This window comes from Primulina eburnea, chromosome 9 (genome assembly GCF_022965805.1).
Source record: "Primulina eburnea isolate SZY01 chromosome 9, ASM2296580v1, whole genome shotgun sequence".
Classification (NCBI taxonomy): domain Eukaryota; kingdom Viridiplantae; phylum Streptophyta; class Magnoliopsida; order Lamiales; family Gesneriaceae; genus Primulina; species Primulina eburnea.
Genome location: NC_133109.1, coordinates 29,127,697 through 29,142,167, shown reverse-complemented (window position 1 = coordinate 29,142,167; position 14,471 = coordinate 29,127,697). Strand labels below are relative to the sequence as shown.

The 14,471-nt window shown below is 35.5% G+C and overlaps 2 protein-coding genes across 4 annotated transcripts; both read left to right on the top strand.

Annotated features, from left to right (window-relative positions):
* The first annotated feature begins 1,608 nt into the window (after nt 1-1,608).
* On the top strand, nt 1,609-4,596 carry LOC140840500 (glyceraldehyde-3-phosphate dehydrogenase, cytosolic-like). Its single transcript, XM_073207686.1, has 11 exons — nt 1,609-1,795; nt 1,869-1,969; nt 2,539-2,654; nt 2,736-2,835; nt 2,969-3,115; nt 3,220-3,280; nt 3,362-3,459; nt 3,634-3,776; nt 3,871-3,954; nt 4,126-4,215; nt 4,310-4,596. The coding sequence occupies exons 1-11, from the start codon at nt 1,768-1,770 to the stop codon at nt 4,353-4,355; spliced, it is 1,014 nt and encodes a 337-aa protein (XP_073063787.1). The 5' UTR covers nt 1,609-1,767; the 3' UTR covers nt 4,356-4,596.
* A 6,225-nt stretch (nt 4,597-10,821) lies between these two features.
* Nucleotides 10,822-13,566, top strand: LOC140841494 (uncharacterized). Of its 3 annotated transcripts, none has more exons than XM_073208976.1 (3): nt 10,822-10,979; nt 11,171-11,930; nt 12,049-13,566. In XM_073208976.1, exons 1-3 carry the CDS (start codon nt 10,864-10,866, stop codon nt 13,351-13,353), a joined length of 2,181 nt encoding a protein of 726 aa, XP_073065077.1. In that variant the 5' UTR covers nt 10,822-10,863; the 3' UTR covers nt 13,354-13,566. The 3 variants fall into 3 exon arrangements, with proteins under 3 accessions (XP_073065077.1, XP_073065079.1, XP_073065078.1); XM_073208978.1 differs by having other exon boundaries at nt 10,830-10,979; nt 11,190-11,930; XM_073208977.1 differs by having other exon boundaries at nt 10,954-11,090.
* The last annotated feature ends 905 nt before the right edge of the window (nt 13,567-14,471 follow it).

Genomic DNA, 14,471 nt, shown 5'->3' with positions numbered 1-14,471 from the left:
GGAATTACTGTTCACGCTAAGAAAAATGGTTGGAAACGGCACAAAGTGGCCCAAAGTTTTCCAACACCACTAACCACAAATAAAATGAAGCAAAATCATTACCTAAATCAAGCAAGAATCGAACGCAAGAACTGCAATCGAGTGGCTTCTTCTTCGATTCGGCACAGCCGCACATGAAGAACTGAAGAAGGTGGCTTGGGGCTGTCAATGGCTGATCTCGCGAAGGTGGTCGGAACTCCAGGATAAGGTGGTTCGGCGGGCCGGCGGCTCACGATTGATGCTGGGAGAGGAGATGAGCGACACGATGGTTGGGGCTTGGGAGGAGGGTTTGACAATTTTTTTTGTAAAGCTTCTGTAAATCTGCGTGTCTTCCATTTTTTTTTTCCTTGTGACAATATCAAACAATATATTATGGATTTTGGTGTTAAGAAAGCATTTTTAAGCCTATTTTGAGAAATATTTATAAGTTGTAATTTGGACCACTGGGCTAAACCTAAAACTAATACATACTAACTGGGCTAGACCAAAACTAATACATACTAATAAAAAAAATTGGGCCACCCGGGCTACAGCCCAGTGGCCACAAGTCTTCCTCTGCCCCTGTGTCCGTAGGTCTATAGATATATTTTACTCGTTATCGTTGTTTACCTTAATAAATTTTAGTTGTTTGGTAATTAAATGGTAATCAGGTGTATGCCCTAACATTTATTCTCATTTCTTAATATTGGGCAAGTGGATGAACAATTTTGATATATTTTATGACACATATTAGGCGAGTATTACTATAAAACAAAATAATATTTTGGACCCCTATCATGCCGGGCCTCGAGGCATCTATTTGCATGGCCTCATAGAAGGTCCGACCATTTTCTCGAAGTAAATATTTGTTTAGGGTTATTAAGTGTATGGGTTTCAGTTGTGTAAACGAATCGTATCGGTTTGAAAGCTTTTTGAACCGGCTCAGGCTAAAAAAATATTTGATTCATATTCGAGTTTATCGAATTCGAGCCAGACTCGAATACTTCGAATTTTTTTTGTGAGAAGAACTTGAGGCTAAATTATTTTGTTCGATAATTCGCGGGCTGCTCTCTTATATTTTATCAACATAATATGATTATATATAATAAATAGATTTTCGAGCTTCTAGAATACTTGTTTTTTTAGCAATAGTTCAAGATAATGTTCAAATATTTCGATTCGAAATTGAGTCAAACAATTTAAAATTTTCGAGCTTTGGATCGAGCTCGAACTCAAATAAAAATATTTGAGATGTTTCATTTGAGTTCGAGCTCTATTTAAAGCTCGAAAATAATTCTTGATTTAAATTTTTTGTCATAGTCAACCCGATTCGATTCATTTACACATCATGTTTCACAAACTTGAGGCAATACACCATTTTTTTAAAATAAAAACTATCGTATCAAATACAAAAGGCCATAACGAAAAAAGTAAACATTAAAATATGAGATAGATTAAAAATAAAATAAATTTATTAAAGAAATTAAAAACAAAAGTTATTTAAAATCAAATCAAATAAAAATAAAAAAATTCCAATATATATATATATATATATATATATATATATATATATAGACTAACAATTAATATACACACGTCTGGTCCCGCCAAATTTCAGCACCCTAAAATGGAGGCCCACGTCTTTAGATCTTAAAGCGCTCTCTCCCCTTCGCCCATAAATGCTAAACTTCTACTGAGTAAGTATCACACAATTTTGCTTCCATTTGTTCTATAGCTCTCGCTTACATCATGGGGAAAATCAAGATTGGAATCAACGGTGCGTTCACTTTTTTTTTTGCAAATCTTTTATATGATAGGGATCTTTTTTTTAAGCTTTAATCTGTTCGTAGGATTTGGGAGAATCGGACGTCTGGTGGCGAGAGTGGCACTGCAGAGTGATGACGTTGAACTTGTCGCTGTCAATGATCCGTTTATTACCACCGATTATATGGTCTGCCATTAATATTCCCTTTTTTATTTATAAACAAACTTTATTTTATCATTTGTATATGTTTGTATGTGTGTTATCTGATTTGGTTGTTAATGTGGTTAGTGGGATCTATGAGCAGAAGTGTTCTGAATTGTGGTCGAAATGTGATGTAGTATGCATGGAATATTATTATATGATCTCCAGTTAAACTATATTCTGAAACGCAGTCGAAATGATCAGGACCAACATGAATTTGTGACTGCCGTCTGAAAATCTATCCTTCAAGTCATCTGTGTAGCATGTTAACTCTTGTTGGTACATGATAGTTCTGTAAAACGCATTCCGAATTTTAGCTTCTTTTTTGACGATTGCATTGGGACATTTTATGCTGCATCTTGATAAATTCCCCTAGTCCTCTCCCGACGGTGGATGGGGTGGGGACCGGGGAGAGGACCTTACTTGTAAAGATAGTGAGAATGAAGATTGTTTTGACCATTATGTGAGGAAAAACAAGCATGAATGATGCTTTGTTTTGTTGGCAAATGATGTTTTGTATAACCTAATGTGTTTATTATCCTTTTTCTGCATAGACCTACATGTTCAAATACGACAGTGTTCACGGTCCATGGAAAAAACATGAACTCGCAGTTAAGGATTCGAAGACCCTCCTCTTTGGTGACAAGCCGGTGGCAGTATTTGGCTCGAGGTACGTGCGTATATCCTTTATCAGTTGGAGTTATAGTTATTTTTTTATATTTTTAATGTGAATTTTATTATGCATCAACAGGAACCCTGAGGAAATCCAATGGGGTGAAGCTGGAGCTGATTTTGTTGTGGAGTCCACTGGAGTTTTCACTGACAAAGACAAGGCTGCTGCTCATTTGAAGGTTTTCCTTTAAGTAGCCTAGAATAAATTTCTCTCGGAAAGTTTTCTCATAGCTAAGCATTGACATGTTGTTTTATTATGGTGTACTTTTGAATTTAATGCATTTGTGTTTTGGCTCTCCGATGTACTCTCAGGGAGGTGCGAAGAAGGTCGTAATTTCTGCCCCGAGTAAGGACGCACCTATGTTTGTTGTGGGTGTGAATGAGAAGGATTACAAGCCAGATATTGATATTGTGTCTAATGCTAGCTGCACTACCAACTGCCTTGCCCCATTGGCTAAGGTCTATATGTTCTCTACTACGTTGGTAATGATAAGTTCCATCCACATAGATTAAAAGACTTGACACGTATCTTCTACCGCCTTTTGTTTTGAAAAAATTTACAGGTTCTCAATGACAAATTTGGGATCGTTGAGGGGTTGATGACCACTGTCCACTCCATTACAGGTATGTGTAGCTCTGCATTTCTCTGAGTTTTCTTTCTTTAGTTTGTGTGGATGGTACTTGATGTGGATCACTTTCATTCAGCAACACAGAAGACTGTTGATGGTCCATCGATGAAGGACTGGAGAGGTGGAAGAGCTGCTTCATTCAACATCATTCCTAGTAGCACAGGAGCTGCAAAGGTACATGCGCACCACGAATTTTAGAACCTTACATTGTAAAGTATGATTATCTCGGGACATGATTGTTCAATCCGAATTTGATTACTATAATATATAATCCATTTCTCCTTTTCAGCGCTGCTAAATGTTAGTGAAGATTAATGCAACGTTCTTTTGGATAATGGAAATATACAGGCTGTAGGAAAAGTGCTTCCTGCTCTGAATGGAAAGCTCACTGGCATGGCTTTTCGTGTTCCGACCGTCAATGTTTCAGTTGTTGACCTGACTGCAAGGCTCGAGAAGGCAGCTTCATATGATGAAATCAAAGCTGCGATCAAGTAAAAAACCAAACCACTACAATTCCTCTCCCTTTTCGAAGACAGACTCGACTCGTTTTGCTGAATGCTGCCTGACTTGTTTACTGTTTTATAGGGAGGAATCTGAGGGTAAGTTGAAGGGTATCCTAGGATACACAGAAGATGACGTAGTGTCCACGGACTTTATTGGTGACTGCAGGTGAGGACTACTCCAACTGTTTGCCAAACTCTTTTTGTGCTCCACCTATTTCTGGGATCATCCCCTGTTTCCTCAGTGTTGCTTTTGATATATTAATCCGGATTCTTTTGGCTTGCCGTCATTGAGGTCGAGTGAAGAAACTTACTAGCTTTATCCATGGCATCAATGTAGGTCGAGCATCTTCGACGCCAAGGCTGGAATTGCTCTAAACGGCAACTTCGTTAAGGTTGTCTCTTGGTACGACAACGAATGGGGTTACAGGTAACACATATGTACATTAAAGTGGAATTTTTTGTGCCAACTTTGGGATGACAATTTTTGCACTCATTGCTCATGTAAATCTAATTTGTGACAGCAACCGCGTGATCGACTTGATACGTCACATGGCGACGTCTGCTTGAGCTGTATGTTCGAAGGAGAAGTCTCATTTCACCCATGTCCCGTTTTTGTTGTTTTTAGAATAACCAAGCCGTTTGGATTTCCGAGCTTTGCTTCTTTTTTCTAGCCGAGAATTTGTTCCTCAGTTCATGCATGTTGAACAGTGTTCCTTTCGCTTTTGAGTTTGATATTTAGCATTTTGGATATGAATGTCGTTTGGCATTAATTTACCAAATTTTTGCCATGAATCTGCATTGATCTTTAGTATGGACAAATGTAGAATAAGGTAATTGAACCACCCTCGTGGTATTATTAATTCACTAACTATAAATTTGAAAAATAGTAAAATACCATATTGGTATGTTTCAAAATGAAATCAGTTAAATGAGGTAAAAAAAAGATTGATATATTGGATTGTTTAATGATTTGTCTAAATATTTTAAAAATACAACCAATATATCGTACAACGATATTTACATCAATTATATTATATAGTGAGATTTTGTATTCATTGTATAATGAATTTTTGTATGAAATCTTTTGTGGTGTAAAAATTTTTATACGAAGATTGTTGTACATGTAGAATCACTCTTATTTCCCTATGATGTGGTCAAATTTTAGTCATTGAATTATCAACATATATGTCAATTTTCATAAAAATGTTAGAGACTCGTATTATCTAATGATATTGGAATAGACAGAGGAACACTTCCGGTGTAGCATAGAGTAACCCATATAACATAATATCATTATTGTGCATCAAAATCTCTGTAACATTAGACAGTGCAAAGACTATAGAATCTAAGTAGGAGATCATAAATCTTAAAAAAAATTACAAATCAAATGTTACAGAGAATGTTGTAAAAGAACAAACAAAGAGAATAAAAACAAAAGGAAGGAAAATCTTACATGACTCCAACCAAAGAATAAAACAAAAAACAAAACAAGTAAAATAGAAACTTTAATTTGCACTATAAATGCGAGAATTTATTGAAAAAAAAAAGTTGCAAGATTTGAAACCAACAAAAAAGGAAAACCCTAGATTTTTTTCTCTCTATTGTTCCATATTTATATAAGTTGCTTAATATTCTACACTCCATGCATGGCCCTTACATATACAGGAAAATATACCATAAACCCTATATATTCTACTGCTATTTTTTTTTTCTTGATATTCTCTACATATATTCATTCACATGCCATCCATTTTATCGTCATCAATATCCGATGTCGTGTTAGAGAACTATGTAAATTGTCCAGGAAATCATTTTTTTACATAGTCGCAAAAACTGGTACGTGCATAGATTTTTTTTTGAAGTCTCAAATCCTTATATTTAATCCATTTTTGTTCAGTTTTTTTTTCCAATGTATACTGAATAAAATGTATGTCCATGCAGTTTGATATACTTGAACCTGGGAATGGATTCTCACGCCAATATGGTAATCAAAGCATGATAAATTAATTTAATTTCTCACATCTCTTTCTAGAGTTATTTATTCAATTAATAAATATCTGATTTTTTCTATGTTACGTACAGAGTTGTATTTTGAAGGTGCATAGCCGGTGTGATGCATGTAAATTCAAGGCCTTGGAAGTGTTATCTTCCATCAGAGGTACGTAAATAGTTTATGATTTGGCTCCTTAAAGCATAAAACATTAATTCGATTCAAACCCGAAAACTCTCGAAAAATCGATCCAAGCTATATGCAACACCTTTCTTGCTTACTGATCCTCCATTCACCAACCGTGGCAAGGTGTGTATGATGTGACGATCGACGCAGAGACTAAAATGGTGAAAATCATGGGCGAAGTTGATCCGAACAGATGCATGAAAACCTTAGCAAGATGCGGGCAGCATGCAGAACTTGTATGGGCTAAGGTCAATCACCCAAGATTGAATAAAATGGGTGGTCCATACGATTATAGTTGTGATAATTACAATGATCATTATGGATACCAACCTTGTTACAATAGCCACCGGAGATCGTTGCCGGAAGGGATGTGGCATGAGGGAAGCCTCCGTTATCCGGTAAGGAATGTGATGCCTCTGCCGGAATATTCCTACCACCCTACCTACCATTACGATCACTGGCAGAGCTATCAGCACCCGATGGAGTATCATCCCTATCATCGGCAGCCGATGGAGTATAATCCCTATCTTGGTCATGAATCTATGAATTATTTCAACATAATGTGACCATTTACGTTTCTATTATAAGATTGACAAATTGAGACAATATATACTGCGGTTTTCTTTTTAATTTTATATATATTTTGTTGACTAGCTTGATCAGGCTGGTGAAAGTTGGTTCATGTATAATTATTTTTCATCATATATATTTGATATTTCGTAATCTGAAGTAAAAATTTATGTAATTTTAACTACATGGATGTGTGTTTTTCATGCAAATAATATATAAAATACGATTTTGATTGACTCTTTGAAAGGAAAGATAAAGATTTCGACTGTTTCTCGGGTTTTTTTTATCAATATATATTTTAAAAAAATGTAATTTTAAAAATAGTATGGGGGAAAGCAGGCAATAGCGGAAGCTGGCTGTATTTTTGCAGCATAGTAGTAACATATTCTTAGTTTGTTTCGTTATATTCAAAACTTTCGCCATTTCTAAATTTATTTGTCTCGTATTTCTCTCTTCCTTACACTTCTTCAATCTAAAATTATTCTGTCAATTTATTTCGTATCCGAAATTTCTTCTTCCAAATGGTTACCATCGATGTGCATTTATGTTTTGGATTGATATTGCACAGTATGTTTCTCGTAATCTCTCGTAGATTATTGATACCCGGTTCGCTAATCGGTCTTTATTAGACGAGTTTCGATTAAATGATATCTATCTACTTTATTTTGTATACTCATAATTTGGCCTTATATTTAAACTTCATTTTTTGATTAGTTTTCAGAAAGTATGATTTTAGTTAAAAAGAATATATTTAAGCATTAATGAATCCGTTTTCAAGGGCAATTTTTTTTTTAAATATGAAAATATCATGATTCAATCAATCATGGGAAATAATTAATAAGATGAGAAATTAGAGTGCATGTTGAACAAAGTTGTCTCCACTACTTAAATTTTTTGGACAACTGGATCACATTGATGGGGCTCAAAGAGCAAGAAAGAAAATTATCTTTTTACACAATGTTTTGTATGCCAGTAAGGCATTGTTTGTGTGCAGCTCGTTGATCCCGTACTGTATGTATTATTATCCTCTTGTTGATGGTTATATAATCTTTTAGGGGACAATAAATTTTATTTAATATTCAAATTTGTATTAATATTTTAATTATCACAGTAAATGCATATTTATGTTATTATCAAATTTATTTGTTTTATATAATATTAATCGATTTTTAGTTGTTTTCTGAAATTGAAATTAATGAAAATTTAATAATTAATATAATATTTAAATTTTATTTATAATTTTTTAAATAAATTAATTCTAAAAATTTTATTTATTTATTCAATCATTTTAACAATGTATTACTAATTAATATATGATGAGGGTATTTTAGTCATCTTAATATAATTAACAAAAATAATCAAGTAAGTTAAAATAATGTCAAACATCATGTAATTTATTATAATGTGTTATTTATCTTTACTGTATATTAAAATTATTTTATAATCAATCTTATTGTATATCATTTATTTATTCTATCAGACGAATCAAACGATGCCTAAGTATACTAAAATTATAAATATAAAATATTTGATTGTGTTTGATATATATATATATATATATATATATATATATATATATATATATATATATATATATATATATATATATATTTGAATGGCTTTAATACTACCTGGATTCAATAATAAATAAATTTTTTAAAAAGTGAATTAGCGTTTAATGATTTCAAACGAAAAAAGACCAAAGAACAAAATTTGACGAAAACTAAATATTAACAAGTTATCGAATTAAAATCTAAAACCTGGCAAGTTAAATGATTAAATTTGTAATTTATCTTCTAAGAACACGACTTTGTTTTCGGGAAAATAAAATGCACAGCGCTTTTTATTTCTTAAGCACTTTATTTCTTTGAAAAAATTTCAACACAAACATCGCTAGTTTAAAAAAGATATCCTCACACACACAAACTAAATTAATGAAATATACACGTCAAATCATGGAAAGAACCACGCACATGGTTAAATCATTAATTAACTTTTACTGTATAACAATGTGAATCCAAATTGAATATTAGAGTCTTTCCAAAAAGAAATTAATTGAATATTAGAGTATTATGCCAGTAAAAAAATTACGCTGCAAAGGCTTATTTTTCAAAATAAAATTTCATCACTGACATAAAACCAAGAGTATGTCTATTGTGAGACGGTCTCACGAATATTTATCAGTGAGATGAGTCAATTCTACTGATATTCACAATAAAAAATAACACTCTTAGAATACTTTTTCATGAATGACCCAAATAAGATACATGTCTCAAAAAATACGACATGTGAGACCGCCTCACATAAGTTTTTGCCTAAAACCAAATACCCCAGTTAAAATATGTATGTATATATGAGTTAAAATAATATACAAAACTTATATGAGACAATCTCATTAATCAATTTTGTGAGATTGATTTCAAACCTGATCGGTCTATGAAAAAGTAATAATTTTTATGTAAAAGTATTACTTTATTTTGTAAAAAAAGATCGAGTCAACACATCTCAATAATATAAATACTTGCTCAAAATAATATCGTATCGATATGCATGGACCTCTAATTTATTTCCCATTCCTATTTATAAGACTAAAACCTGAAATCAAAAAAAAAAAATCAGAATTAAAAATGAAAATGTCAGATCATAGAACCAAACTTGTAATTTTCTCATATAAAAACATGCTATTTGGACGAACTTATCTTGACAATCAATGGAGCACCAAATTTGCACCGAGAAGAGATAATTCGGCAGCCGGCCAAGATTCACTTTTGAGTGGAAATTAATGTGCATGGCCTGCCTTTACACATCTGCCATCTCCTTGCATGTGAAGTGTCCGTGAGTTTGGATGAAAGGCAACCCTTGGTGGGTACGCTTTTACATGAAAGAAGACACCCACCCACCCCACCCCACCCCTCCCCACCCCCTCACCTTCTATGCAACCTTTTATTTTTAAGCACTATTTATAAAGTTAGCAAAAGCTGCTTTTGATCACATATATGGCACATGCAATCACAGCTAGGATATCTATCCATTCATGTTACACATCAACAACATAAGGATGGAAATCGATAATCAAAAGATCGATCTGTTTACCAGATGAAATTATTTTTCAAATTAAAGTATAACCGGAGGACGACGTATATTTGATCCTGAGACTAATGTGAGAGGAGGACCGATTGAAATTTGAGTAGGTCTCTTGTGAGACGATCTCACGAATCTTTATCTGTGAGACGGGTCAACCCTAACGATATTCACAATAAAAAGTAATACTCTTAGCATAAAAAGTAATATTTTTCATAGATAACCCAAATAAGAGATATGTCTCACAAAATACGACCCGTGAGACCGTCTCACACAAGTTTTTGTCTTGAAATTTAGCGTTTGAATTGCGAAAAGAATAACATGAATGAAAAATATTCGACAAGTTATATTCCACATTAATTGGATTAGATCTGTGTGATATTCTAATAATTCTACTACATATAATGCTTTTCCAGAGTAATTAAATCAAAGTACGTACTTGTCAAGAAATGATAACTAAATTAATGAGTTGGTAGCCAACACCAACAGTGTGATTGAACCTTGTGTTTTGGCCTGCTCAATTATGACTTTTGATGTGTCTTTTTTCTCCTAAAAAAGACCTAAAAAAGAGGGGAACTTAAATACAACAAAAATCTCACGCAAATACCATTAAGAAGGTTGTGTAGACGGACTAATTAATATTTAAATTTTGGACTGATTCAGAATGTCATTTATGTTTTAGATTGTTTGACTAGAGTTATATTTCTAACCTTCGTTAAATATTTTTCCTAGTTTTTATCTTCCTCGATTTTTTTTATTCGAGACAAAGTAAACGATTACACATCATTGTTTCATCTTACGATCAGACTCAAGTTCTACAAATAGTTAAAATCATTTGTTATCCATATATATTGATTTGCCATCTCTGTATCGTAGATCAGACCAAACATGGCTATAGTCATATACTTTGGACTTGTTTAAAACTGAATCATATAATAAATGCACAGGCCATTTTTTAGAAATAAAATTTGTGCGGTCATCTGCCAAATTCTGTCGGCACCTAGTTTGTTGGCCAACTTAGAGTTTTATAATTCAAATCCGAGTGCAGGATCTGTCATATTTCATCGAATCACTCACACAAGATACCAAAGTTAATGACGAATCAAATTAACACAGATGTAATGCCATTTTCGACTAAACTTGCAATAACAAATAGTTAAATGTAAGATATATTGTACATGCATCACAGCACACTATATTAAAACCTTTATTTTGAAAGCACGACATTAAATTCATCTGTCATGAAAAATGTTTCAACAGTTCAGCTATATAAAGAGGCACATCTCCATTCTCAAAATAGTGAGTGCACCTCATGAATTCCATGTATCCATACTTCTGCACTTACTCAGTCTGCATCCGAAAGGGTATAACGAATGCATGGATTCTTGATTTAATTTATGTTTCTACGCTTGAATTCTACGGGAAACTGATGGATTCAATTTTCTTGTTTTTCTAAAGTTGGCATGTTAATCATGGTGGTGTTACTTTTACCTGTTTCTAATTATTGTTGCTTGGCAATTCTTTAACTTTTCATAATGATCTTTTCTCCCTGCAGATATGGAATTTTCATGAAGGAGTTGAGAAGTTTTAGTCCAGCAAAAGAGATTTTGATAACACAGATGCCGGCCTCGACGGATTTCCCTCTTCGTTGGGAGAGCACCGGAGATCAATGGTGGTATGCTTCGCCAATCGATCTCGCAGCAGCCAATGGACACTATGACTTGGTACGGGAGCTTCTCCGCCTCGACGGCAATCACCTTATAAAACTGACCTCCCTGCGCAGAATCCGCCGTCTCGAAACCGTGTGGGATGACGAAGAGCAGTTTCATGATGTGGCCAAGTGCCGATCACAAGTTGCAAGAAAGCTACTATTGGAGTGCGAGATCAAGAAAGGCAAAAACTCACTCATAGGGGATGGTTATGGAGGATGGCTTCTGTACACAGCTGCCTCTGCAGGGGACTTGAGTTTTGTGCAAGAATTGCTCGAAAGGGACCCCCTTCTCGTGTTCGGAGAAGGAGAATATGGAGTCACCGATATTCTGTATGCGGCTGCGAGGTGCAAGAATTCTGAGGTTTTCAGGGTGGTTCTGGATTTTACTGCCACGCCGAGGATTACCTCGAGTGACTGGACCGGGGAGGTCCCTTCGGCTTATAAGTTCGAGATAATGAATAGAGCTCTTCATGCTGCAGCTAGAGGAGGTAATCTGAGGTTACTGAAGGAGCTTCTCCGTGATTGCTCCGATGATGCTTCGTCGTATAGGGACAATAAGGGTGCAACCATCTTACATGCAGCAGCCGCTAAGGGTCAAGTTGAGGTCAGAACTCTAATTTCATCTCTTCACACAATTTGGTTCTTGATCTTTTCGTCTTTTTTGAACACACACTGGCTTGACTCGAATCCATCCGTTGCCCTCAAACTTCTGTGTATTTCAGATTGTCAAAGATACCGCGATAACATGTGGACTTATCGACTCTATGGACAATGGAGGCAATACAGCATTGCACGTAGCTGCTCACAGAGGCCAGCTAGCAGTTGTCGAGGCTCTAATTCTTGCATCACCAGCATCAATCCACGCCAGAAACAGTACTGGAGAGACATTCTTACATGCTGTTGTTACTGGTTTTCAAACACCTAGTTTTCAGATATTGGATCGCCAGATAGAGCTCATGAAACATTTGTTGAGTGGGAAGATTTTCGATATTGAAGAAGTCATCAATGCAAAAAACAACGATGGCAGAACCGCGCTTCATTTAGCCATCATAGGGAACATTCATTCTGATATAGTGAAACTACTCATGTCTGTCAGCTGTGTCGATAAGCACATCCGTGATGTAAATGTGATGACTCCATTAAATATTCTCAAGAAACGGGCTCGTTCTGCATCGTCTGAACAGGTAACCAGGCAAGTGATATCAGGTGGTGGAATTTTCGAATCTCAGGACTGTTCGGCTAGAAAAGTTATTGCATCCCATATAAAGAAGCAAAGCATAGGTAATAGTCCAGGGACTTCGTTTAGGATCAACGACACTGAAATTTTCTTGTGCACGGGAGCAGTGGGTACATCAGAAGCCACTCGTTCTGCAGCAGGATCGACTATTTTATCAACTGATCATAGCCAACGTGACTCAAGCATGAAAACTCATAGTTCTCCCAAAATCCATAAGTCTGGTTCTATGAAGTTTGCGTCAAGACGGATAAAACGCCTCCTTCACTGGCCGAATATTAGAAACAGAACCTCAGAAACCTCCCCGAAGAAATTGGTAGATGGAACAAATTCTGCAATCACTTCAGAAGGAATTCCAGTTCCTTTGAGGCAGAGATTTTCAAAACCATCACCACTTCCTAACAACAAACGAGCACTTTCGGTGAGGAGCAATCAGCCAAGTCCAACTGCGAAGAAGAAACTAGCTTCAGGGATGATCCATGGTGCGATGCAGGCCATTCCACATTTTATAGCCTCTCACAGATCACGTTCTAGTTCTTTCTCGAAACTATCCATGTCCTCACATAGCTCTTTGGATGCACAACAGGGTACCCAGATTGAGAACGACATTGCAAGACACATCAGCTCTAATGTTCTGAACGAAAATTCGATTCCCAGACATACAGGTTTGGTAAACAAGAGGTTTCTAAACCAGTACTTGTGCTTTGGTGGTGCAGGCCAACCTGTGGAGGCTCCTGCTTCTAGTTTACAACCGTATGAAGTTTACGAGCGCACTGTACTATCAACAGCTTGATCAAATAGCCCAAATGATAACTTTGTCAAACTGCGGTTCGATCTGTCGGTTAAAATATGTATATCTCAACTCAGAATGTACGATGGCCACCAGCAAAAATGCTTCCTTGCGTGTTTCGGTCTCTTCAAAATGAAAATTTATGTTCCTCTTATGTTTTCGATCATCTCAGTATCATCGATTAATAATAAATATTGAGCAAAATCTTTGTTCGAACCGATCTGAAATTGCTGGTTGAATCCCAACTTCGTATCATCGAGCTCAGCCCGGCAAGCTCATTTATTTTCCAGATGAACACAATAACCTTTCGAAATGAAATCAATTGGAAAGAACAGAGATCAATTTAAATTGTTGGCAAAGATCTCCAATAATTAACAGTGCAAAGACAACAGATTTTCCTTTTTCCTCTTATATCTAGTAATATTTGCCTAGCATATCTATATGTACAAAATGGATAACCAGAGTTTCAAATGTCTATCTACTTTTCGTTACAACGCTTAAATCAGAGATTAATAAAGAACAAAACACAAAATTTGTACTTGTGAAATATGTTTATTGAAGATGCACTAAATCAAAAGTATCAACTAAATCAGACTCTTTTGGCTGCGGAACAATCCTCTCAATAATGGGGCTAAACCTTTTATGACCAACCATAGTATCCAGCACTTTAGCTTCCAAAACAGTATCCCGTGAAGATGCATCCCCCGCATTCCCTGATGAGAAAATCATCTCCGAAATGCGGTCTTTGGTCACCTGCCTTGCATATTTCTTCATCTCCATTGAAGTCACTAAATGATAAACATACACTATTTTTTCCTGCCCCAGCCTGTAACCTCTGCTTATGGACTGCCTTTCAAAGGATGCGTTCCACACAACATCCAACAGCACAACCCTTGACGCGCCAACCAGGCTTATTCCTTCCGCGCAAGCCCTTTGTGATGCTAACATTACTTTGGCCGAACTACATTTTTAACTGCATTTCGTCGAGTTTCCCGTCCATGTAAATCACTTCCCTCCCTTCGACCCACGATAAATGTGTTTCTATCAGATTTTGAATGCGGAGCAATGGATCAATATATTGGCAGAAAATCAAAACCTTTTGTTTGAGTAGAGCAGCGATC